The sequence below is a fragment of the Streptopelia decaocto genome (genome assembly GCF_964273445.1).
Source record: "Streptopelia decaocto genome assembly, chromosome: Z".
In the NCBI taxonomy this organism is placed as follows: Eukaryota; Metazoa; Chordata; class Aves; order Columbiformes; family Columbidae; genus Streptopelia; species Streptopelia decaocto.
This window is the reverse complement of record NC_138657.1, coordinates 28,032,488-28,060,447: the sequence shown is the minus strand read 5'-3', so window position 1 is coordinate 28,060,447 and position 27,960 is coordinate 28,032,488. Positions and strand designations below refer to the sequence as shown.

The 27,960-nt window shown below is 42.4% G+C and overlaps 1 protein-coding gene across 3 annotated transcripts in view; it reads right to left on the bottom strand.

The window, feature by feature from the left end:
* Positions 1-27,960, bottom strand: part of LOC309451023 (transducin-like enhancer protein 4) — a 100,206-nt gene that overhangs the window by 27,105 nt on the left and 45,141 nt on the right. For 2 of the 3 annotated variants that reach the window (XM_082074389.1, XM_082074391.1), the window contains exons 7-8: positions 17,749-17,953; positions 17,341-17,357 (exon numbers count right to left, since the gene is read on the bottom strand). In XM_082074389.1, the coding sequence (XP_081930515.1) occupies positions 17,341-17,357; positions 17,749-17,953 (222 nt within the window). The remainder of the gene's footprint in view (positions 1-17,340; positions 17,358-17,748; positions 17,954-27,960) is intronic. The other variant, XM_082074390.1, reaches the window with a different exon arrangement.

Genomic DNA, 27,960 nt, shown 5'->3' with positions numbered 1-27,960 from the left:
TGGGGACAGATTCTGAACCTGCCCAGTCCGTTCCCCTCCATTTCACTCTCGTTCCCTGCCCCTTACATTTCAGGGTGCAAGATGCAGGAAAGGCTTTCAGCTTTTGTTGTGACTGGTAAGACCATCAGACTGCTCATTGAGCGTAGACTTCAGTTCTGACAGTAAACGTAAATTTCCATTTAAAGACACCTAGGGCACCAGATGGAGCCCTTACAGTGAGAAAGTATAACAAGCTCTTTCACAGCAGGTACAATTGTATCCGGAGCTCCAGCCTGCAGATGGAAATCCTTCTTCCCTGCCTACACTCTCTCCCCACAGGGCACTTTCACCACTGACAAAAATCGCAATCCCATACCACCTCTGGGGCTGCTCCCTCCACAGCAGCACCGGAGGAAGTCTGGGTGTGTCCTCCAGCTGTGCACCTTGCTTTCTGACAGGGGAGCACTGTGCGGACAATTCTGATCCACAGCTGAACGATGTTGCTCCAGGTATGGAAGGCAGCAGAGCCCTGCAAGCCTGGCTGTGGGACAGGGTGACACGATGGGGAACAGTTCAGGAGTGGTGGTGGGCTTTCAGAGTCACACTGCTGCGGGTAATATGCCACCAAGACGGGTTAGCATGAGCCCCGGGATCTCAGCAGTGTGCTTTACGGTGTGGTGTATGTACACTTTGTGACACTAGTCCAGGGGGGACACTGCACCTGTGTGTCCCCTGCTGTGACCCTCCCAACAGTGCCATGGGCTCCTGCCGACCCTGCTACATATACAATCCCGTGGGGTATTGAAGGATACCTTCCACACACAAAAGCAACGTAATCAAGCCTCAAGGAAGGGTGAATACTCACCCAAAGCTTCTCTTCTGAAAATCATAATGCAATTAGGTAGCCAACTGAAACAGGAATTAGTCCAAGAGGATTGAGCTGGCAAACTAGCCCAGACAAGCTACCACCAGAAAGAAGCATGCACGCACTTGTCATGAATAGGACTCAGATCCACGGAGAGGTTTTAAAAGAAAGAATTAAGTAAATATGGATCACAAGGTAATGCTGATGCTTGTGTAAAAAACTAAAATCAGGAAGGATGGAAAACTGTGTTTATATTTGGGAAATCTAGGTTTAGTAGTCTGCTCTTTTGTCTCATCTTGTGAAGTCAATTAAGCCTCTTCATGCCTCAGTTCATTATCTATAGCATAGGGATAATCTCAGAAGCCTAGAGAGCATGTCTTTCCCTTACAGGCTTGTTGTGAGGATTAATGTATTGAAGATTTGGAGGTACTCCAGTATCACAGGGATGGACCACTAAATATCGTAGACTGTAATGGAAAAATAAAGGAGGAGGAAAAAAAGAGGGAAAAAAAGAATCAGTCTTCCTCGTATCAGCAAAAGCACAGCCAGACAACTAGAGCAATCCTACTACTGTAACAGAGTGCCTATACTAAACTCCAGAAACTAATTTGTCTACAAATAATAACTTTAGCCCATATTTAGTTTGCATAAATATGCATCACATAGATATAGGAAATGTAAAAGAGGAAATACTTCTGCATGGTATGTAAAACTGCCATCAGCTAAACTCGGGAGAACACAAAACCACTACATCTGAGATGTAAGTAACTTAATACTCTGAACAAAATTTCAGGAAGAAAACACTGCTGGTGGTTGTTGTTGTTTTTCAAATTACCCATGGGTAACAAAATTAACCAGGAAATGTGCTATCTGCAAGCTTGTCTTGGAAATTATTTTTCTCGAATTAACTTCATGTATTTGAAACGTGAACAAAGCCAAAACTGCAGCTGCCTAATAAGCTCAAACCTGTACTTCAAAATTTGTAAGACCTTCTCAAAGACAGCCAGATGTCAGATAAACCTCCCTGATTTCAAAAATGCAGAGCTAGTCTTCCTGCTGTCATTCCTTTTACTATAACCCATCAAGTAGACAATCCTTTATTGCTTTGTGCTATGCAGTGTTTGCACTTACAGCACTCCATAAATAAGAAAAACAAACAAGGTGTGTGCTTATCTGATTAAAATCCAACGTAAATTATATGCAAAATAGGTGCAGCCCACTGGCTCATGGCGAGTTGCCAGTAAAGACCTTCTGTGCTGAAGGTTGCGCACCACTGATTTAGGACATCATCTCTCTGTCATACTTCTGTTTCATTATTTTACAGTTTCCTGTGCTACATTATTGAATGCTCTTTCCTACCTCCACTCTTACTCCCACCTGACCAGTTTAGCACTCCGTTTCTATCTGACACCAGACTACACAAAAGAAACTTGCACCGTGATGCATAATCTCTTTGCAATTTGGGCAAGTCCAGTTCGATCTCAGCCTATGTAGTATGTCACTTCTGTCTTCTCTTGGTCCTGTAATCATTCAAAACTACTGTTACTCCAATGCAAATAATTTCCAGAAGCACTTTCCTGCTTCCAGGTTGTTAGAGAACAGACACGGGTCTCGCCTTCCTGAAACTCGTGCCTCCTCTTGGTAAAGCACAGCTTGGGGCCCTTCTAACAGGTCTGCAAGCAAAGCAGATTAGCCTAAGGAGCTAACTCTGTGTGACCGAGTACATGGGAAAGTGCATTTCACACGAAATCATAAAACTACTCAAGCTTGATTAAAAAGGATCCAGGCAATGCCACAGAACATTCACAAGTTATGTTTTCTAAATTCTCACACAATTTAGATGATCCAAAAGTGGATTTCCTAAATGTTGTGCAAACATGATTATGGAATATATTTGTTTTGATTGGGCTTTAAGTCCTTACTTTTCAGAGATTTCTCATTTTTCCTTCATTCAAGGTTGAAATTTGCTATGAGAATTTCTTTAGCTCCCTGTAGAATTGTTTAGGGTATTCCCCAAAGAAGGAGACAAAAAGAATTTGGGATTCATCATGCACAAGCTGATATTTACAGTAACACCACTCCCAGTACATGTTTGCTGGAAATAGCTTGATATTTCTTCACTTTCTTTTAATATTTGTAGGATTAACAACAAATTCAGGCCCTAATCCCACAGTATTTAACATCTGGGGAAAACGCTTCTTGCTGATGTCCACAGGGCTGTGGTTTGGCACAACAAACATGCTGCATGTTACAAGAAATCTTAGCAATGGCAGCAGTAAAACGCAATTTCTTCCTTATCTCTTTTTTGCTTCCCTTCTTTCCTTATTGTTAAGAGACTAGAGCAGCAATATGGCAACTGTAACAAAGGGGAATAAAGAAAACACTCATGGATGATTGTCCATAAACACCACAATTACCTTGCTACTATGGCATTTGATTTTAGGACAACTCGAAGCTGCATCAAGGCAGGCAACAAAAAATACGTGCATGTGACATCTTTGGTGCCCCAAAACCTCAGATTTGGGGACCTCAGATACCAACAGACACACATGCTGCAGCAGAGGCAAGGAAAACCTTTGCGTACCTTCAGGCAGCAATACGAAACTGTGTCTTCTTCTTTCATCATAGTGGTGTCTTCACCCCGTGAACTCTATTTGCCACTTGCCAGTTGGCCTGCACAACACTCTGAGGTTGATCGCTACAAGAAAACTATAGCCAGAGTAACAAATATGAGGCATGTCTCCTGCCAAGTGGCAGGACCTTCCAGATCACACACTATCTTCCTCCATAAAAAGCCAAGGTAACCATATTTCATAACGCATTAAATGCATTAAGGGTCCCAAGTGAACAATGCTCAGGCACAAAACTCAAGAGCCAGAGACGGCTAGAACAAACTTGCAGTTCCTCCAGGGCCAAAACTGCCATTTCAGCAAAGATATCCTAACGCAAGTCTATTCTTCTGCCTCTATTCTCTGACAACCCTCAAGACAGACTTGAAAAGAAGGGACAGCTGGCAAAAAAGAAGCAGTGACAAAACTGTGAATCAGACAGAGGTAAAAAAGGTTAGTCTCCGGGAGCCAGAAACCACAAGGATAGGCATCTTAGACATGTATTTTTAAATGCTTTATTTCCCTCTCCTTCTTCTCTTGCTGAAAGACTAAATGCAAAACGAAATCATCTTACAGAAGGACAGCCGCTTCCCCCCTGTGCTCAATCATTCCGGTCACACTATGTTGTCCAGTAACCTGCATTGATAATTCCTCATGAATAAAATGCCAACATTATCATCTACAGCTATGTTGTTGACATGCTTTTGCTATTTCACTAAAAATATCATTAATTTTCTGGCTTCACAACAGCTGAGCTACTCCCCATTTGAATATACAAAAGAGTATTTTGTTTAAACCAAATTAAAAGCGTTCCAGTAAATGACTTCAATTTTTCTGGCTATACCACTTAGTGTATACTGTTCTATTTAATCCTCTCTTTTCTCAGCTCTACCCCTTCTACCTCCCCCCCTCCTTTTCTTGTGTGTGGTGGTTTTGGTTTTTTGTTTTGTTTTTTTTTTTTTCCTCCCCTTCCCTTTTTATACTTAATCCTTTCATGCCAGGAACTGGATTTACCCAGCAAGACATCCACAGTCAGAAAGAGCTTCAAAAACGTGGTGCCAAAGAGTTAAGGCAATGGTAAAATTGCCTTTGCTCTGTATTTATTCACCTATGTTTGCCAAAACATGTTTAGCAGTAAGGAAAGGAAGGGAAAGGGGAGGGGGAAGCACACAAACGCTGAACACACCTTCCATTTCCCATCCAGATAAGTGTCCACATTCCCCATTTAAGTCAGAATGAAAACCACCATTACCGCCAAGCCCTCCTGGCATCTCACCACTTTATTTGTTCCCATTTGTATCTAATGCTTTTGTCAACAGTTCAACAAAAGTCAAAGCAAACAACCCACTACAAACACTGGGGGTAACAGCAACAAGCATGAATCCTTCACAATTATCCAGCCCAGCTGCTCAGTGCCTGTCCAGACTGCTTTCATTTACAACAGTGTCAACAAAAGGCTGAAACCCAACAACTAGGTGGGTCAATACTACCACAGTAACCCTCCGGAGAAGGAAATGCTGTTCTCCTGCTTTACTGCTTCAGCAAACATGCAGAATAATTCAGTTAGATAGACAAGTGCTTGCCTAATCATTTGTTGTCTGAATTATTCAAGGCTCTCCCATAAACTACTAAGCGATGGCTCTTCAAATATTTCCGAGGAACCACCAGATGTCCAAGGGGAGAAAAGGAAACATTAGGCAAATTCTGACATAACAGAGGACAATGGTAACCTATGATCCTGGAAAGCGTTAATGTTCAGAGGATTAACGCCTTCCTACGCCCTGCTTCTGGTGTCACTGTATAGAGAGCAAAAAGCTTTTAACACACAAGCGCTAGGCACGCATCGGTCTACTAGCTGCTTGATCTTTATACAGCATAATCAAGGCTGCTGCCTACGATTTTTCTTCCTCTTTTTTTCATGCGAGTTGTAAAAGGGTTCTCTCCAGAGAATATGTAAAATGTGGATAAAAATAAGCACAGCAGTTAGTCAGGTGGATGCAGAGAGGAAATATTCATTTATTCCCACATCTCTCTCTCCCTCTGCTCCCCCTCATGCTCATTTGATCTCTTCCTAATCACCCACTTTAGTGTTTCTTTCTCTGCAGCCACAAGTCAAATCTTCATGTGCTTTCCTCTAGAGGTTTCAGGAGGGTTCATGTTTACGCTTTCAAAGAGCAGCGCAAACGAGTAATACAGCACAGAACCATGTGGTAAGCACTACATCTTATACTTCAGGTACCTCTTTAGCGTGGGAAACCACCACCTCCAGATGTCTGCTGCCATGTTTTTGTTGGCTTTTGTCACAACCATATCACTTCATCCACGTAATGTTTTTAAACTTTAAGCAAACTTTAAGAAAATGAGCAAATTAGATAGCAAGTGGTGCTTGTTTTGATTTAATCTCACTATTGGCAAGAACAAACCTAGATGTGAACAAATGTTTTTTCTAAGACCATTTTACATATACATCACAGTGCAGCGTTGGACAGATACATATCTTGAGCCAGAACACAATATCAAATACACTTATAAATATTTTATTTTTGACATCTACGGTAGCAGTTGTGTGTGCTGAATAACTAGTATTTCAGAAATAATCCCTGGCAGTGTCAAGACTTAGCAAAATAGTAAGATAAGTTCTGTCTGTATGTCAAATTAAAGTGCAAATTTTTGTTTTTAGAATTAGAATCTGCAACATATTTTGTTCGTAAAACAAGTGGGTTTCCAGTGACTGCACTGCAGCCATCTCTGGAGTTCTGTGTTGTCAACATAAACGGCCTTCTTCAATCAGACAAAGTTTTCTTCCTCTTCCCCTCCAAAACAATTAAGAAACACTTGTCTCCTACGCAGCCACAGCTCTGTCACTTTGTGATGGTATTTAGCCCTACTCTACTTGGTGGGAAACTTCAGATAAATTTACTATTATACAACAAGTTTTTGCCACTTGCAACGCTAAGTTTGTTTATCAGTATTTGCAGAACTGTTACAGTCATTAGCAGTATTTGCAAAATGGTTTAGGGTCCATGGAGACCAAAGGCGCAACAGAGGTACTATAGCACAGAAAACACTTGATATCCAAGGGTTGCAACTTGCATAGATTAAATGGGAAAAACCTGCACAGTCTGATGCTACTCTAATAAGAACAGGGAAGAGAAACACCACCACACAAAAATGTCTGTTTCCCTCATCCCCTGGAGCAACAAGAAGGGTCCAAAAATGGCACCTCAAGCCTCGGCCCTGGCTGGAGACAACACAGCTACCAGAAAACCTTCATGAATCACACAAAGAGTACTACAGAAGGTCTGCTAAATACTTAATTGCTTTCAAATACCTGCAGTGTGATGTAAAGCTTTTAGGTCACCTACGTGGTGAGCATACAGTGCTTTTCATAAAAGCACCAATCTGACCCCGGACAGGCTGCCTTTATACTGAAAGCAGGATGCCTTTGCCAGTCTAATGCCAATTATGCATCCTGACAGGGCACTTGGAAAGATACCGTACTTCAAGGGAACGGGAGAAAAAGGGTTTCTCTCACCCCACAAGGTTTACTGTAATTGATTTTAAAGGGATTATTTTAAAATTATTCAGACACTGAATTCCTCTCATATTTTGTAGTATGGTACAGCAAAGCTCATTACAAAATATTTGCAAGTCATTGCAAGAAACTCGTTTCTTGAAGCAGGGGAGGAAAAGCAAAACATCCATTTCCTCAAAGGCTAAAATAAATTGCAGTTTGGTATTTTTAAAAGAAATAGAGAGGCGGGACAGAAATACAGCATCAACAGCTATGCTTTCAGCAAATATATCAGGGAGAGACAAGAAATATAAACATACAGCTATAATTACTACAAGCCAAATACAATGATTTCCTAACGCCTGGTGTTGTTACATCACAAGGCAAAGCTCTATGTTATTTAGGTCAGCAATGGCTGTTCAACTCAATGCATGCAATGATTTCTATATAGTTTGGCCACTTTCTTATTAAAATGAAATGAGCAAAGGACTCAGAAATACACTGGTGAAGCTGCCAAGTTTTGTGTTGTGTGTGGTCTGTGCCAAACTCATACCACACACCCCAGCAGTTGAACCTTCTTCTGGGGATAGCTGCAACCGGGAAACTCTTCTCCAGGCCCTCCTTCCATATGCCTGCGCTGCACCTCTGCAGTGCACACCAGTCTGACAGAAGAGGACACCGCCAGTAAAATCAGTGTCATTATTTACTTCAGCCTGGCAAGATTAATATAGCCAAGAAAATACTGTATGCCCTCCCTCAAAAAATCCAGTGGCTTGAAACATGCCAGCTTCACCGCCCGGAGAAGCTACGATCGACTGCTCAGCCTGCAAATGGAAAAAGGAACAAGCCGTGTTGAAATTTTTCTCCCTCCCTCCGCCCCACTTACGCATAAGTACACATTAAGGAGACTCCCACAGCTGCATTCACTGCCTCTCAAGAGGCAGAAGAACAGAGGTACAGCTGTGCCTGCTCATATTCGTATGCAAACAAGTAGCGTCCGACTGGCTGCAATACCTCACTTAAAAGCACCTCGGTACTCTTTGATAAGCTTGCAGCTCAAAAAGAAGTGATACAGAGCAATCTGCCATCCTCTTAATGCAATTAGCAGATTAAAGCCGCATTTCACTTCCAATACTTGATTAAAACACTGATTGCATCCAGCATTCACTGACGATAGGACATACACAGTGTTCCCCCTACAGTCCTCCCGGAGACTCGGTGCAGAGCAGCAGGACGAGCCCTGTGCTCGCAGCGGGCACAGCGCCCAGAGCACGAACCCTGCAGCCGGCTGCTCCTGCCACAGCGGGGGCAAAGGGAAACCCACCTCTGGCACACCTGCACGGGCAATGGTGGGATGTGAACCACCACTGTGCCAGGTCACTGCTCCAAGAGGCAGAAGAAACCATCGTTCTCCGGGTTCTACATCTCGCAAGCGCAGTCTTGGCCAGGCCACTTGCCGGTTTGGCTACTGCGCTGCTGATTTTTGTTACACGTCTCCATTTTGCGGTGTGCACGAGACCAGCTACTCCCCGACTTCTGTTTCCACCACAATCTGGTGAAAGCGAAGCACAGGAGTGGTGAAGTCCAGTAAAGTGTGGTGCAGACACAAGCTCTTATTTCAATTCTCCTCTCAGATTATTTTTTTCACGGCAGACTGACAAGCCCAATAATGCCTCAATTTAGGAGACTGTTGTTTTTTTTTTTTAATTCGTTTCCCTATGCAGCCCAAAGCAAGCTAACAGCATCCCTGTCACAGTGCCGTCAGGCCGAGTCCTTCCACTGCGGGAAGCACTGCCAGGAGGGACCTGGCTTCATCCCCTCTGCCAGGCGCCGGGGGCGTCCTTGGGGGACCCTCCAGCTCAGCCCCCGCCGCTGCCAGCCAGCACGGCCCCGCCGGTGCCAAGGAAAGAACAAACTAAAAAAGATTAATTCACAGATGTTCGTGCATTTCACACACAGGGTGCCCTGTGGTCCGTTGCCAGGGCAACGGGAGACCACCGGCGTGCACTTTATTGGCTTTATGAAGTGCGTCTCAGGGGCTATAGTCCGAGAAATGCTGCATGATAATCGTCAGGCTTTTCAGAAGCCTTGTTTTGTGTTTATCCACATTTAACCCTCTGAGTGTTATTAAGAGGATCACTATGCATGTCTGGCGCACTGAGGAAAGTGGAGATGGGGAGGGGGGAACATGCACACAGTTTCTGCTTCCAGCCTAGGGACCCTGGAAAACAAGTCCTCGGTGCCTGCTCCTGCCTATCCAGTGTTGAAGTTTCCACCCACAGGCCACAGGTAAGCTGGTCCCTGGGCTGTGGTAGTGCAGAGCTGAGCACAGAGGGGTCTGGGAACAAAACTGGCAGAGACAAGTTCAAAGGTGGCAAAACTGTCGCATCAGACTAACAGACTACTGATGGCAGGCACAACATGTTTTCTCACTAAAGGAGGAGGGGAAGAAAAAAAAAAGTCCCACCAACTTTGTAGACATATTACAAGAAAAAAACACATAGTCATTTTGAATCCCAACACGTGACACCAGCAAGCCAGCCATGCCAAAACCTTGACCGCAGCCCCTCCAGAGCTGCGGCCCCTGTGAAAAAGGGAAATCCTATGTCCAGGCAATGCGTGATGTCGCAGCGCCAAGGGCTACAGTATCATCTATAAATTCACACAAACGAGCCGGAGCAATAAGCCACCCAGGACTCAGCTGCTCCACCTCCCCCATCAGCCGCTTCCCATCCTCTCCTGGCTCCAGGCTGGCATTGGGCATCTCCTCTGGCTGTCCTCTCACCGGCCGAGGCTGCGCTGGGCATGGAGGGATGGGGGTTAAAATCACAAATGCCACAACGCCTGCAGCAAGCTGCCACCGACAGCAAGCGCTAATCCAGCAGGAGAGGAGAGGCAGAAAGCAAGGGTGGCAGAGGGGATCAATAGAAGGAACGGCTTACATTCAGGCTCGCAGGAGAAAGAGCACGCAGAGACAATCATTTCCTGGGAAAAGCTAAAGCCTAACGAGAATTTACTCTGCCTCCTTTATTCAGACAACTAACCCTTTTGTGGCAGGGGCTTCCTGAGTGACAGGAACCCAGGGCCCCTTAATAGGATTTCCATATTATTTCCAACACCTGCCTAGAAGTTATTTGTTTACATTGAAGGAGGCGAGGTTCTCAAATCAGACATCTGCTTCTGGTTCAGGCATATCTTAGGAAACCATCTAGAAAGAAGCTTTGTTGCTATGGAGACATTTTTATTTTCTTCCCTTAGTTGGCTGAAAAACATTAGCATTTCCAATTTTTTGTTCTTCAAAAGGCCAAATGTCGCTCAAGAAAACACAGAACTTTTCAAATTGCTATGCAGAATAGGCTAATCGAGCTTTAGATATTTGATTAATTATTCAACTCAGTTAGAGCTGTACCAGAGAGAGGCGGGAGACACGGTGTAACCTTCCCTCAAATTCCCCTCAATGGCCAATTCCTGCTGGCCAGCCTAATTGCTTCTTCCTTCAAAGCACAGCTAAAACTTTGTAATTCATGATGCACTCAACAATCTTGCATAACAACTTGGGAATCAGTCAGACTACTCATTTCCTTCAACTTCCTCTAAAATCAACCTAAGAGACTGACAACACTTTAACTAGGAATATGCTTCTTTCCCAGTGCCAGGGAAGAGACAGGAAGAGTAGTAGTACAAATACAAATATTAACCTACTACTAGCATTCAGTGACTTTAGCTAGAAGACAGAAATTTCCAACTCCTGTCATCCATGTCATTGATTTCAGAAGGTAATCCGTCCTCCTTCCCTCCCTTTAGCAGATAATCAGCATGCCCAAGGAATCTACTGATTTGCATAAAAATAAGGGATGTTTCAAGTTACTTTGGATCTAAGGCTTTTAAAGACTACTCCACATCAAAACCGAAAGTGCTCAACATAACCAAAACAGGTATCACAGCGTCAACAGAAATCTATAAGACAAAAAGCAGCCATTTAGCCACTTTGACAAAAATTGATAAGTATTGTTTATTTTCTTCCATTACTTTGACTAACACTTATTTAACCCAGCCTGCAAGTGTGTTCTTCATTCCAGACACGTTCAGCATGAGTAAACTGGTGTAAGCCATCAATGCCAGAATCCAAGGTATGATTTTAGTTGTACATTTACAATGAGGAGAACTTCAAAAGAGATAATAAACAAATTCATTCCCTCCCTTTACTTCTTTTCCCCCAGCTATTACACTGTCAAAGCCTTTGCACTGGAGAAGACCTTTCCACCCACCTCCTCACCCCAGCAAACTTCCTCTTCCTACTCAACAATGTGAAGTCATAATCCTGTGTTATCAACATCACAGACGGTTGCCATGGAAATAATTAGACATGACTGCTCAGGTTAGAAATTACAGTCCATGTAAGTGTTTGCCTCCAGGTGAAGAGAGCATCTGGAGAAAGAACATTTGAGTTACCCTAAATCACCAAGTAGCAAAATAAAGTTTGCCAGTGAGAAGCACTGCACGAGTCTGTCCAAATGTGGGCACGTCACCAAATAACAGTCACCCTGTGGTAACTGGCAAAAGAGTGCAAAGTAAGAGGCAAGTATACAGGCAGGGACAGGAGCTGGACCTTTGTGGGTCCCTTCCAATTCAGGACATTCTATGATTCTATGAATACACAGAAACGAGAAAAAAAAAAAAATGGGTAAAAGAGGTGAAGCCACCAAAAATGGCAGAGGCAGCTAATTCTTTGATACAAGGGTATGTGCTGTTGCCTTCATACAAATACTCTAAGTTAAAATTCCCAGATAACCTAATTAAAAAGGCAAATTATGTGACACTGAATGAAAGAAACGTAAAACTCAGCGGCAGAGGAGGAGGTGGGGGAAGAGGAGTTAGAAAATAGATAAAAAACGCACCTGGGAGATATACCTGAGGCCTAGTTTCATGTTCTAAAAGTCTGTTAAAAAACCACAGGGCTTGAATGACATGCTACAACTCTAGCCATGAAAAGGTTAAGAAAAAAAAGCAGTGCCAAAAATCAGCTCCATAAGATAGACTGAGACAACAAACAGGACCTTGCTAATTAATATTTGTTCTGCTTCAGCAGACAGTTACTGGACGAGACTGCAACAAACAAGCATGTCTCACCCAATCACATCATTAATCCATTCACGTTCACCACCTGAGGACCAGCTATGCCCCATAGATATTTATTCATCTGTTCCACAAACAAACAATTACAACACGTTTTCTGGAATTAGGGCACCTGTTACATTCGGCACAGCTTACACACCCAGAAGCAGATATCAATTAATACTGAAAAAATTAATGTATCACAAGTTATCAGAAGTTATTAATATTTTGATAGTGCTAGCCCTAAAACACTCAAAAAGATCAAAACCACAGATCTTGCAGAGCAAAGTTCAGTTCAGATATGCTCACCTTAAAACTACTGCTTCATCATTACAGAAAGCAGAATACATGCAATGCCTTGCTTCTGAATGCAGCAAAGCATGAGCAGAATCTGTGACATGAGTGTGAAACATTTGGATCTTAACAAGTCTGTGAAGTGCTTTTCAGCTGAACGGTATTAAAGTGGCAAAATAACAAAATGATCAGGAAATAAATTCTGTAAATTTCTTTAGGTGTGTACAAGATAACTGTGTTTCTTTGACCTGTTCTTTGACATACTGAACACAAAGACATTTGACGGGACACTCACCACTAGAGGAAGTCTCATTTAAAAGAAACCTGACAATTAAGACAACGTACGTCCTGGCAGTTTACATGATGTCCCTCTACCAGCAGATGAACAAAGTCCGAGCAATGTCATTACATTTGGTAATATCCAAAAGTCTTACAACATATGTTGGATGTTTTGACTTTAAACTGCCTTGTTCTTTCCAGCAGCATTACACTCATATTTTTTTTAAGTACCAAATTACAGCTGGAGGAGTAAGCAGCTTTATCTTACTTACATACTAAGTGAACAGAGGTCTAAACACTTAAGAATGGCTAACAGCTCAAGAAGCTAAATTGAGAAGCACTGGAGCACCTGCCACCACTAATGCAAATGGAACGTGGGAATCGCACCCATCCACTTTCCTTGCATCTGCCACACGTGTAATTATTAGCCTTCACACAGATTAAGGCAAAAGTAATCTTATTGCTAAACCCACTTAAATTTGCCCTGACAGACTCTTCCTAGTTCAATAGCAGGTTGGACAGAAGTTCACCCCCAACCCACATTTGATACATTATTTCAGACCCTTTCATTTAAAACTTTTTTTTTTTTTTTTTTTTTTTCCCCCAGAGCAATCTCAAACTATTTTATTCCTGCCACAAGACTGTAGCTTTTAGTTATTGGAACTTGTTAATGCTGAAACAGTAACCCCCAGCATCAAAATGAACAGTCTCCACTGCACTGGCAAGTCTTACTATGGCCATGGTCTCTGCCACAAATAATTTACAATTCAAGTGGGGGGAAAAAAAAAAAAAGGCAACACACCACATGAGTATAAAGAACAAGCAATGTGGTAAGAAGTTACACAAGTTGGATCCAGTGCACGAAGCAGTGGTTCAGGAGACTCCGAGATCCTTGAGCAACCTGCTCAGGGACACCCTGGCTACCTCTGGCAGACCCAGAACCCAGCCAGCATCTGGGTTCTCCTTCACTCCAGCTGCCGCAGCGAGAGCTGCAGGGAGAGACTGCAAGCACTAGACTACATTCTGCCAGGTGGTGCTTTTGCACACAAAATGCTTCCTTGGCTTCTTCACAGGGTATGTTTTACGAAGGGACTTTGTTAGGCACCGGAGAAACTTTTGCCACGTTTGTCCCAGAGAGAGTACCAAGGCTGAGAAGAACAACATGCCTCCTGCATCAGCAGATCTTGCAGGAGGTGGAAAAATCCTTGCAGGGTGCAATTAGCAAGCAAGAATCCACTGCAAAATAATTTTTTTTTTTTTTTTTTTTTAAAGAGGTTTTACTGCTTTGAAAAGGGAACACGCCAAGTCCTCTGTGAAAAGCTGCTCGGTTAACTGCAGAGCTGTTTGTTTGTCTTTCTGTCTAAACACATTATATTCCCTCAGAGCCCTTAAGCCACAGCTGCACTTTGAGCGCAGCCCTGGCACTTGTCACCCTTGCCTTCCCTTTGTCCATGCCACAGCCTTTAAACTGCACAAAGAGCGCTCCCCTGACCCAATTTACTGCGTCTAGAGTTTTCCCACACTTTCAAACTTTGCAAAAGATTGAGAGAACTGAATCCAACATAAAATCAAAGAGGTCCCAAAGCTGCCCTTCTCCATGGAGCTTGCTGGGCTGATGCTGATCTGTTATTCAGGAATAGCTCCTGGACAATCTTGCGTTATCTGGAAGGCGACTACTCGATCTCGGCAGTGAACTGCTTACTTCAGGGAGGTGTTGGGAAGGATGTGAGCCCAGTCTGGCTTACCAGGCAGAAAACGTCATGTTTAGAAGATTGATGCAAACTGTCTTTTTCCTTGGGCTGAACCAGGAGGAGCGTCAGGACCAGCACTGTTAGGAACAGCAAGTTTCACAAAGACAACTGCCCAGCAAAGCACTCAAAGTGGTGGCAAGCAATGGGCTACTTCAGCCAAACTCCCTTCTTTGTAGAAATGGGTAGTGTACCTTCGTTATCTGAATTGTACACTATAGCATAAATTTACACTTTATGAGCTATTCTAAAATCTGCCCTGCTTAATAATCTGTATCAGCAAGAAAACACTTTAAAGTGTCTCTCACAATTAAACCCAGGCACAACCTTGTATAAATCAAAATTTTGCTACCATATCAAAACGTTACACTGGGGCTGTATAACATTGCCCATATCCTCATTACATGCTACACTAATTACTACCAGCAGATTCAGAATTTTCTGCACATTAGAGGCTTTTAGAGGAGCTATAAAAAATTTCAGGCACCATTAATTTAAATTTGTATTGAAATTTCCTTTTGACAGATGGCCAAAAATTACTTACTATTTAGAGTACCAGAGCTGCCTGTTTGCACATTAGAAGAGGAAAGGGAAAAATTAAAAGCAAGAATGAAATTTATGTCACGTTCATTACCTGTTAAATGTTAAGGAGCATTATCCTGCATGAATAAATTATTTCATACAAGCACACAGACTCCAGCTGCTGGCAACTGGCACGTTCTGGCTGACAAAAGCCATCTCAAGTCACACAACAGACAATCATAAAAAGCCTCCCTTAACCAGGAGCCACCTAAGTGAGGACAGATCGATCAAACAAGCGACTAACTGCTACTCTGGGCATCACTGAAAACATTTAAGGAAATTAGCAAACTATTTAAGGAAATTAGCAAAGCTGGCAGCAAGCCCCATAATGCTGACACACAAGCCAACTCACAACCTGAACACCGTGCAAGACAAACATCTACTTATCATTTCAAAGTAAATTGGTACAAAGTAGCAACGCCCCCTTCTCCCTCTCAAAGCTTTATGAATAACAGTGCCTTTGAATCATTCCCATACAAAATCAGCCTTTTTGGTATAAATACTCCCAAACACACCAGTATAAACACCCCAACATCCCCCAGACATTACAGAAACACTACTAGCACATTTTGTTTGAAGACAGCGATTGGCATATACTAACAGTTCCCCTCATTCACCTTCTTGAGTGAAACGCTCATGGTCGCAAATGTACAGGTATGCAAACTCACCAAAGAAACCAGGTGGGTTTGTATTCCCACATTTAGATATCTGCCCTACTTCTACTTGCTTGTTGAGGTTCTGGAAAAAAAGATGATGTACCAAATCCATCTGTTCACAGAAAACACGGTGTGTTTTAAGAAAACCATCATTAATCTGCACCCAGCCTCGCTGCATAAAGCAATAATCCCAGTCTCCAACCCTCCTGACAAGAAATCTGAAGTGAAATCCGACGCGTTGCTGTCCTACGTCGGCAGATAGACAGCTTCAGTGCCTTTGCTCCTCACAGTAAAAACTGACAGTTCCTGTCAGCTCCTGGTTGTTATGCAGAGCCATGTGGGTAACAGCAAAACTGACAACCATCGGCTCAGTTGCACTCGACTGGGACGTGGCAGAGTTGCCGGCGGCAGAATGGGTGCACTGGGGAAAGGTGTGGGACACGTCACCACCTGCAGCTGACGAGGAGTGAAGGCATAGCCCCCCACACGGCAGGCCCGACAGACGGGTCTCTGGTTGGGGCAAAGCCTGAGCCTAGCAGCCTAGCACTGTGTTCCTCTCAGTTCCATCTAGGGCACACCACTAACATCTGCCTGGCAAGCTCCTGGTCACCTCATTTAATGCACCCAAGAGTCATGCTGTGAACACCCCTCCTGCCATCTGGACAACCCTGAGAATATATTACATCTTCCTAAAAAAAAGCACCACTAAAAACTTGACGAATTGGTTCTAAGTGCTCAAAAGGTGGGCATAGCTCTTGCTCTTTGTAAGAGAAGTGTATCTTTCATTTCACACTCACCATCACCTAAAAAGGCATAATCTTATGCTCCTGAAAATTACGTAAGCCACTCAGGCTCCACTCTGTAACTACATCCAGCTACCCAGAGCTGGGCAGGTAACTGTGTAGCTGGCAACAACTGGGTCTGCTGCGGGCTGGTAAACTGCCAGTGAGGAGAGCAGGCGGATCCAGGAGACTGCAGGGCCAAGATGCACCTCACTGCTTGCAGCATTAAAACCCCAGGAGTCTCTGACAGACACATCCAGGACAATCATTCAGGCACATACGCTGAGTTGTACGAATCACTGAATGCTCAAAATTACACAAGCCACAAGGTGCTTATTACATCTACTTATAAACACTACCACGCACAGGATGGTGCACACACATACACTGAAGAGTAATTCAGAGCCTGAAAATTAACTTTTGGAAAACGGAGGCCGGATCCTCAGTGTAGCACCTTTGCTGGGGTAGGGAACAGCAGTTAAAGAGGAGCAAGCTGCTTCGGCAAGGCCAGCGGGCAGCAACCCACCTCTCCCCTGCGACCGACATATCTGCATTATCAGGACATATCAGAACTACAGTTTACAGCCTCCAAATTACTTCAAATTACTGGCTAATTCTTTCTCTCTCATCAGCTTGGGCAGGGACCCCAGGCAGCCCTTTCCCCATATCCAGGAGGAAGCCCCAATGCTCTTCCACCAAACCCACTGGACAACATGTCATCTGCAATCCCAGCTGTCCCACTACCAGCCACGTTCTAGGTCTAATGCACAGTCTGTGCAGGGTTCTGCTAAGCAACATGAGCATCGCAACCCAGTTTCACTTTCGTGACTTTTTCCACCACTCTGGGCGATACTTCAGAAAAATGCAGCACGCAGCTCTTTCAAGCCACTCCTTACACCTATGAAATGGAGTCCTACCTTGATGGAGTCTCTGTCTGCAGGCAGAGCAGCCCCCGTCCACAACGAGGGGAGGAAGCGGTGGCAGGGGATGGTGAGGTGAGGGGAGAGAGAAAGAGAAAAGTACCAGTTAGTTTACATAAAACTATACATTTATCATACTTGGAAGAAAGAATCCTGATGTCTGTTAAATAATAAATTGCACAGATGTTAACTTTTCTGTACAGTTAATTATTAATACTGTACAGCCAGATTTATAAAACTGGATTTCTAGCACTGGAAAACAATTTCTGTACTGCCAGGTAATAAATACTGAGGCAATTAGCCACGACTTCTTGTGAATTTTTTTTTTAAAGAGTTGAAAAAAAAATAAAAGGAAAGAATAAAAGAGAAATGAATGAAGTCTCACATTCATCTAGCAGCACCTACCTCTTTGGTGATCGTTATCATGGTGCTTCTTCTCGTCTTTAATTGGGAGGTGCGACTGTCCCCCCAGCGCACTGGAGAGTGCCAGGAGACCAGCGCTGCTGCCAATGGGTGGGATGGCTGGAGGCTGCAAGCCCGAGGGGTGCGGAGTGAGCGGCACGGGAAGACCATGTCCATGTGACAAATGCTGGGCCTGGAGTTGTTGCTGCTGTGAAAAACCAAACACAGATATTGAATTTGTTCGGGGAGCCGGGGGTTGTCCAACTGATGCCATACATCAAAAGTGACTGATCACATCAACCAATGTATCTGATCAATCCAGATATAAACTCTTGCAAACATCCTGACGTTTTAAAAATGTCCATATGTTTGGAGACAACACAACTGGTAAACTTCTGGCTGAATTAGAAGAAAAAAAAATTTTTTAAAAAAAAAAAAAGGAATTTTACATTTTTGCTGAAATTTTTATTTCTCTGACAGAGATATTACATTTTCCTCTTTCTAGCAGAAATGCACCACATACATGTCTAATCAAAACATAAGTAACTATAAAAGCAGTTACATAATGCCAAAAAAAAAAGGCTGAAAATTGAGAAAATTAGTGTTAAACAGTTCTCCCAGCACTACTGCACAGCATGCAGTGAGAGTTAATTTGAAAGCGAAAACCTGAATTAACAATCCAGAAAAGGAAACTGGTTGCAGCCACCGTTTTAAGCCCTTTAAGTGTCCTCAGCGGTACTTGAGCAAATTACTAAAGAAAATCTAATGTAGCAAGGCCTGGGTCCTCCTGTAGGCTTGCTCAATAATGCTGAAATAATTGGGCACTCTGTGCACGTTTAGTGATGCTCGAATGAAAAGCTAGAGGCCTGCCCTTGTACTCTTCTCTAGCTGCTGACTCTGTGTTGTGACAGGTTTATTTGAGTGGGACTGTGATGCATGCACCAGTAACTGCGCTGACAAGAGTTTAAAGTCATTTTTACCAGTACACTGGCAACACATAGAGAAAGCCCTTGAGAGGTTCGAATTGGAGTGCTTGACCTCAACCAGGGCTGCATCAAGCTCTGTGCTATACTAACCATAGTGGAGTAGATAGACTGTTTGTTGCTACTCAATGGGAAGGCAAGGGAGAAAAAAAAAAGGCGGACAAAGTTATGTTAAATATATCCCAAGAGAGATGCGTTCAGGTCTAAAGCTTGCCCATTAACCATCCAACTGATTTCTGTTTGCACAGTAACTAGATTAGTTCTGAAATTTTGGTTTTAGTTTACAAGAAGTCCCTGCTCAGGACTGAAGGTAAACTGAGTCAGAAGTCCTCTGGGATTTCTCTCTCCCCACTTCACGTCTGTATAAAGGACTTCAGAAGAAGAAATAAAAACAACGCACTTTGCATAAACACGTTCCATTTTAAATTCCTAATTGTGAAGATTCAGGTCCTACTTTTGTTTGTTTTCCATTTGAACATAAATTAACTTCCCACCTTGCACCCCAGCTCTTTAAATAATCAAGAAACAAAATGCTCTTCCCTTTATTTTTCCCTCCCCTCCCTAGCATGAATCTTTACATAACGGTGAGCTGAAAGTGAAAGCCTGCGAGTCGCATACAGCACATCAGTAACTCAAGCAGCACACTGCACGCACGCCTCCCTCAACACCCCCCTGTGAAAGAACAGATCCTTCTCTTGCTCTTAGAAATACAACCCAGGTGGTGGAAGCAGACTGGCAATAGCACGCACATGTCATTGACCCAGATCAGTGCAATGGAAAGGAGGGGAATGATCCAAAAAGAAGGGTGAGGAAACAACCAGCCAACCAACCAAAAACCACCACCAACAAAAAAGAAAACCAGAAAGAAGGTTCTTCCAGGTGGCAGAGGAAAGGCTCAATCCTCTCCCTGCTTGCAAGCCCATGTCATTCCAGCAGGTGCTCCTTCTTGTAGAAAGTATGAAATACATTCTGCTTGCTTGATGCTCTTATGGAAGGATGCTTTGTTTCTCAGAATTTTAAATTAACTACAATAAAACGAAGCAAGAGCCAACAGTTTAGCTTCACGGTTTGAATGGGGCTGCCTTGCAGCACCGGAACAATCTGGCGTGCCTGATTTGGGGAGGGAGCAGGAAAGCAAGAGAAAGAAAAGGAATGGACAAAATAATTTGTGTTCTGAAGTCTCATTTTAAACAAGGAATTTCCCGTTCCTGTTTGAGAACGTGCTATAAATCACAGCAAGAAGATGTCTGCCTGAATCTGTCAGTGGCTTGAAGCAAAGGCTTTGAGAAGAGCCTGAGAATATCAAGAGTGACAGACCTTTCCCCTTGTTAACTGTTTCGCTGTTGATCAAAGTATACCAGGCAAGGGACACTCCTTGCACAGTACTGTACAATCCATATAGATCTGCCTGCTGACCTACCCAATCTGCACTATATGCCATCTGCTCTGGATACAGGATGGTTTCCAAAGAGCTTAAAGAAAACTGCACTGCAAATGCCATCCCTTTTTTTACTGCTCTTTGTTGAGAACGTCTGAAGACAGCAGCACAGACCACACCTTGGATGTACTGAGCATCATTAACACCTCCACAACACAATACAGGTATTAAGAGTTGTATGAGTAATGACACCTCAGTGCCTTGTGGCTTGAGATCACCCAGAACAGCCTGGCTGGCCCAGACCCTCTTGGCCAAGAACCAATGCATTTTCACTGAAAGTTGAGTTGCAGAGAGCTCTGAAAATAACTGGGGAGAGATGGAAAAAAATTACCTGAGCCCACAGACTTCCTGCCATGAAGAGCTTCCCTGAGGAGACCAAGCTCTTCCATAGAAAACAACGGGAACATGAAATCTGGAAAGAACATGGCCCCCGCAGTGACAAAAGTGTCATTCACTGATACAGGAGAAATTCAGTGCAATATAGCCACACTGTAATGGCACAAAGAAAACACTCTGGTATGAAAACTGGACGGTTAAATAAGTCTAACACCCAAAATTCCAGTACAGCCCCACATGCATGTGCCACACAGACACAGATAACGTTGTGCATGTTTTTAGACTGGGGTGAGACTACAAACTCAACAACAGGAGAAGGATTGTGGACTGGAATTGCATTGGTACACGAAAACACTATGAGCTCCACCAACATGATGAGCAACAGCAGAAGTGAGGCACTGGTCTGGACACAAAAATGACAAGAATTGAAGTGAAACACCAGGCAGGCTTTTGCTCTCAGAGTATAAAAGAGCAAGAGGAAAAAAAAAAAAAAAGTATACAATCACAGCACTGTTTGATGATAGACATACTCAAGAAGGTGAAGACAAAGTGACAGTGCATCTCTAAATGCCATTTCCAGGCCTTTGAAATCTATTACTACATTCAAATGCCCCTGACATTCACAGCTTGGTTTTGCTCTTCCACTGCCCACGAGTGTCACTGGTGAGAATCTGCTACCCAGGTGGCCTGTACATAGCTGCCTGGTTACAGGGAAAGTGATAAAAACCTGGGCAATTCTTTAACCCACTCGGCATCAGGTTAGTGATACGAAGTGGTAAAAAAAGGTGGTCTCCTCTAGTCAGCAAAATGCTAAAGACATGGAGGAATAAGACAACTGATAGATATTATCCCTACACAGAATATGCCATTCTGGAAGGAAGTTTACATTTGTTTCTGCTTGCACCACGAATTTAGATCATAAAATCTGACACAGTTTAAAATCTTCCAAGGAAAGCCTGAAAATAAGCCAACTGAGCAACCACACGATTTTTTGATGTTGCTGTAATGCTTTCACTTCCCACTCCTCCATCTTCTCTTTAATTTGTTAACCTCAGTCATGTTATTTATGAACTGTTAGCACGTGGTTAACTTTGGACAATCTCATCACAGTTGACTACAGTATGCGTAAAGCTGAGCATAAATTTTCAGCATCAATGCATAACAGGTGAAAACTTGCAAAGGCAGTACACCAGGCTTTATTATGCTGTAAATTTTCCAGAACTATTTAAAAATAAAACCAGCAACAGTTAGCTACCAAGAAATATGCACTACAGAACCATAAACCAAATTGCAGTGTTTTTAAGAAACCCTTAACACACAAAAAATACAACAGCAAGAGTAAACTGAGCAATCAGAAAGAAGCCAAAAAAGTAAGACACTGTTGGTTTTAGTAGTAAGTTTAGGAAGATGGTCATTTAAATCAGCTCATTAGTAAAAACTGAAGTAAAATTCTCAAGACATAGTAACATATGTTAAATCAAGATAACATCTGGTTGCTACTAATATTTTGGCTTTGTTTGTTTGTTTGTAATTTTCTGTGTATTCTTCTAGGCATTTTACAGTAAGGAGTAAAATAACTCCGAAGCCACATCTAAACAAATACACAAAAAGGCTTTGCAAAAGGTTTTTATCTAAGTATCACTAATTTTTACAGCTGCAATTCTCAATATTGATGCTCAGCTTAATTCTTTTCCCAATACATCTTAAGAGATCAAATTTAAAGTAAAATGCGATAATAAACCCACTAACAAATTAGCTTCTAATGCTCTCTTGTTACAGTCAGCACATTCAAAGCCTATTTTCCTGGAAAAGGTTCAAGTTTTTACTGGATACTTTCCAAGCAGCTCTGTGTCACAGTAATCTACCACTTTTCATCTTAGAGACCCTGAAAGCTCACAGCCATTATCCAAACAACCTGAACATACTCCTCTAACCTGAAGACATTTCTAACATTAACAAACTAATGTCTCAAAAAGATATTTTACACCTACAGACACGCATGCACTACCCATACCTGCAACACTGCTGGGAGGGGATCTCAAAAATCTGGATAAAATAGCTTCATTGTTTGTTTGAAATTTGCTAGATTAAGTGTTTGATTGCTCAGAGTGATTCATTAGTAAGAGAGTATACAGATAAAACAGTAACCAAGATGAAGAGGAAATAAAGACATAAAAACAGTGGCTCAAGAGTACACAGTGTCAATGCCAATGGTTTAAAGATCAGCAAGAAAAGGAAGTCCTTTGGCACACACAGTTGTAAGTGTGCTTATGATGGTATGAATTTTCATCTATCATGCCTGTTCGCACCCCTGACATGACGTGCACTGCTTGTACTTCCTTTGTACAGTTCTCTCTCTGCTGGCACACCATTACAAAAAACAAGGGTTTTCTGATGTTAAGATACAACACAACAGCCTACAAAGAGAGTCACGAAGCAGTTCCTCCAGTGGAATAGTCCTGGAGCTATATGCATTAATCATATGATTAGTCTGCCATAAAGAGACTGTGGTACCGATGTGGGGTAGAGCAATCTACTATTCTTAGTCTTTTAAGGGAGAGTGATCATTTTGCAAATGAACATGCCCAGTGTGAAAGAAAGGTATCAGAGACTGGTAGGAACTTTAAACGCTTATACATAGCTGATCAACTAGAAAGCACACGTTTCTGTTCACAAAGGGGAATGAATGCACAGGTTAGATAAAATCTAGGAAAAAGAATGAAAAACAATAAAAAAGGAGAGAGAATAAGAACGAGACAAATAATAATAGTTAAAAAACTTTAAAAACCCCAAACGAACAAAAATGCTGAGCTTCTTACTCTCTGAGAATCAGTCATTTCTGCCTTTGAGGATGCTGATGCTACAGGAGGCAAGCAAGCTCTACTAGGAAAACTATGAGGGAAAGGAAAAAATCAATGGTTGTCATTAATCAGAAAGGAAGCATTTAGAACTCTCAAATAAATAACAAAGAAACTATCAGAATCATATATCTACAAATTACCTCAAAGATCTTTTAAGTGATACAGGAACAAAAAGTCAACTCCCGAATCTTACTGTGGGATGAAAGACACTAAATGGAGAGCACATTTCCGTTCTTAATCATATACACAGCAACATCTGTCAGAATACGTCTCACCATTTTTCCTGTCTTCCCCCCTTATGACTATTTTTCACTCAGTGAAACAGCACAGACAGAGGACAAAAGTTCCAAAAAAAATTTATACAACCCACTGAAAAATAAAAGACTTGTGGTTAAAAAAGGCTAGTATTTTAATAAAGGAAAATCCTAGTCCCCAGCTTCCCCCAGAATCTTGGGAGTTCAGTACTTCCTTCATCAGCTTGCAGGACTCCTCTCCATCTCAATTTCACATTGGAGGCAGAAGGAGGAAGAATTAGAAATTTCAGAATGACTTTTTATTATCGATTTAATAAAGGGCAGAAATTCTTGCATAAGTCATGGCACTTGAGCTCTATTTTCCTTCCTTCTCCCACATCAATTGCAAGACAATGAAAAGAAAATTCATATTGCCTGCAAGAGAAGGCAGGAAGCACCAAATGCAAGTAAGCTCAAGGTCTTATGATACGGAGAGCCAGTGGCATGAAATTAAACTACCAATTCAAAACATTTTCACAAAGACCAATGCAGAGAAAAAGAGTCATGATGGCAGCAAGTGGGCATCTTCTGTTACGGATGAACAGATGGCAAAAATCAGCTCTGGACAGGTAGGCACACGCTGGTTGAAGTGCCATATTTACCAAGTGCTCCACTCATGTCCAACCCACGGACTCTGGGAAGAGACTTTCTCTCCTCTGGACTGACTGTAGGAAAGCAGAGTCCCTATTGTGAATCTTGGCCCTTTTCTTTAGAACCAGAAAATGAGAGCGATGCCTATGCCTTTTCCAGCAGTGTCCTAAATAACCTTCTAGGGTCCTCACGTGAAGAAGTTTCTCAGACCCTCAGCTATATAAACATTACTGAAAAGTAAAAAGTACCATCTGAGATGTACAATGAATTAAACAATAAAAGCTAGAAGTAATGCCACTGGTCACCGAGAGACCCGAGTTGCTAAATCCATAAGTAATTATATCACCAGAGCTTTTAATGTGGCAACTATAATTCACTTCTAAGCTTCCTCTCAAGGTATAGTCTAAGATCCATGTAGCCCTAGCATAAAAGAGATGCATCTTACGTGTCTCGCACATGCATTACTTTAATGCATCTTTTAAAGTCAATCCTTAGCAACTCAAATTTCTGGATAGCAATTACTGAGAAGCACAGGCTTCATAACTCTGAAGCGCTAATACTATGTTTCATCATGCTTGCAACACACAAACTACACACTGCGCTGGATTTCAGAAAATTGCTTGGGATAAAAAATCTGGGTTGCTTGGATTGATCCATTCTTTCAACCCACTCTGCATCTTTCAAGACTCTGCTCCTGTGCAGAGCACCATAACACCTGCTCTTCTTGGTGTGAGCAGCCTATTCCCACAGGTCAACACTGGGTGTTAGGACACGTGGATACCATTATCTCCAAGCAGATTTCACTGACAGATGTAGTGTTCTGTCTCTTCAATATAGTGCCCATTAGTCAAATAACTGAAACTTAAAGTGATTTCTTTTGCTTTAGTGCATTTTCCCAGTCACGGCAGCTTTGATAAAGGAAGGTCTTGACAGGAATCAAATCACCTAGGTTTAAGTTGCAGCTCCAAGATTGTGGAAGGACCAATTGTTCTCTCTGCTTTAGCCTCTTCCAAAGGTAGAACAGGGAAAGCAGTACTCCCTTGTTTCAGAAATGTTACTGGGGTAAGTTCATCAATGGTTGTGATGCATTCATATACTAAGGAAGTGTCTGTGAAAAGTTCACTGAACAATAAGCAGGAAACTATCTCACTACCAAAAGTCAAACAGTCTAAATTATCAGACAACTTGAAGATTTAAGACCTCTTACATTCCTTCTTCCTGGATGAACTTAACATCTGGAAACACTTCCCCTATGCAGTACTTTGATGTCCACCCCAGTTAAGTGTTAAAGGCCTTGCTTTAGCCTACCTTTAAGATTGAAGACACCAAAAGAATTACCCAAATACCTCAAGAAAGGCAAATGCTTAACTGATCCACTGTATGGAGTTTTGGTCCACAATCATAGCTGTAGGCAGCAGCCTACAAAGTGTGGTTGGGAAGAAGTGTAGACGACAAATCTGTTTCGGGGTCATACCAGCACTCTGTGGTATGAAAACATGACACAATAATAACAAGAATTTTTAGGCTACACTGTACAGCAAGGATACATATTTAAATGGGCTGCATCTCCATTGAGTACATTAACATTGCTGATTTTGCAGTGAAGCATTTTTGGGAAATCCCTGCCTTTGCAATACTTCAAAACCAAACAGATCCTTCATAGACTTTTTCTTCTTTTCCAAAGCACTGGTGTAAGGTCATCATTGAAGGTAATATATAGCACATAACAGACCAAGAGTCCAATGGAGTCTCACAAATCTGTATGAGGTTGGAGACAGCTTCCATACACTGGAGCACAGACCACCCTAGCAACAATGTTTTCACCTTTCTACTGTGTATGAAGTGAGAGCACACAATGAGAAGTCATAAATAAAATATTGCATATGTTCCTGTTGTAGACCATGAAGGAAATTCTTCATAGGACTCCTCATATCTGCTGTGATTAATCTTAATTCAAAAAAGATATGGTGGTCACATAGCTTTGGTGCCAGGGTCTGGAAAACCTTGAAGAACATGGAGGCAGAAGTCAGCTCTCCTGCCTGATCAGATACGGTATGTGAGCCGTAACACTCATGTCATATGCACTGACTTAAGCATAACGAGCAGGGCCTCTGGCATCAGCATATTGGCAGTGAGCTGTAATAAGTGGTCTGCACTTCACACTGCAACATTACTGACTGCTCCTATAGTGATAGACCAATATAAATTCAGTAGCTACCACAGCTACTGAAAAGAGGAGAAAAAGAGGAAAACAGTGGCAGCCCATTCCCAGTGTAGCAACATCATTTAAAATCCAGCCTTGGAGCATTTTTTTTTTCAGTAAATATGGAACCTGGAATTATTTACATTCTAATTAATTCCTCCAAAAATCCCTAAAAAGACTGTGTGCCTCATTCTCAGCTTCTTTAAATCAGGATAATGCTGCATATGGAGGAGATTTATTTAAATTAGGCCTCACCTGCAAGGCTCTCTCTGAAGCTGGCATCTGGGAATAAAGGGAGAAGAAAAATCCCTACAAAACACTTCTTCCCCCCCCAAAAAAAAAACCCATGGTGCCTTTAACTTAGCCAGACTTCAGATGAATAATTCAAAACAAAAAAGTGCTCACCCAAAAGCCTTCTATATCCACAATTCCTTCTACAATTCAATTCCAGGCACTAGGCAGCGTCAAAGAATTTGCAGAACCACATCATCACACATCCTCAACATACAAACAACATAATTAAACAGGGAGGAATGAATTTCAACATTTCTTTAGGGTACACAAAGACAAATCAAAGCATGTACCCATTAAGTTAACCCCCTCTGCCACCTTCCCACTGTAAAAACCTGGGTATAACATAGGGCAGGTGGCCAACTTGTTCCTACAGCATTTGAGCTTCAACCACCACTTAATACACCTTTGAACAAGCAACACAGAAGAGCTGAAGAGAGAGGTGACTGTTGTTCCCGTCCTACACATATGTGCTTGTTCTGCCTCCCTTCCCTATTCTCCCTGGGGCATCGGCTTCTGAATGCATGACTGAGTGTCAGAGAAACTTCACCATACAAATGGGAATTAAAGCATTCCCCCTCAGCTGCACTGGTTCCACCAAAACCCCCTCACTCTTCCTCACAGGGCAAGCACACACAAGAGGCAGAAACAACCCAGAGATGCCTCTTCATGTTAAGCACCAATGTGAACAAAACCCCTTGGCATTTGGCATCCGGAGCTCCAGACCCTGGTGCCACAGCAGCAATAAGATGCATTGATGCCAAGTTTTTATTACAACTTGCATGTGCTTATCTGTACTGTGCCACTTGCAAAGGTTTCTGTGCCTGTGATGGCACACTGTTATTTTTTTTTAAACAGGCGTTGTTCTCCAGAGCTGTATAATGGACTACTCGCTTGAAAGCAACCCAAAATTACACACCTTTCAAGATGGGTCAGACAAGTACCTCAGCCTCACCTCAAACACAAGGCAGAAATTGTTACAAGCAGCATATTAAGGAAGGAACTTTATAGCTTGATGATTGTACGCAACAACACAGAAGAAACCTTTTCTTTCAGTAACTGCCATTTGCTTATTTTTAAAGAAGATAATAAAAATGACATAATAAAACAAAATGCTTAAAAATTAAACCGAAGTATTATTTTTTTCACTTAGATGTATAGAATGGTAAAGGAAAAATCATTCAAATCATTTCCTTAGTAATACAAGTAATATTTAAAT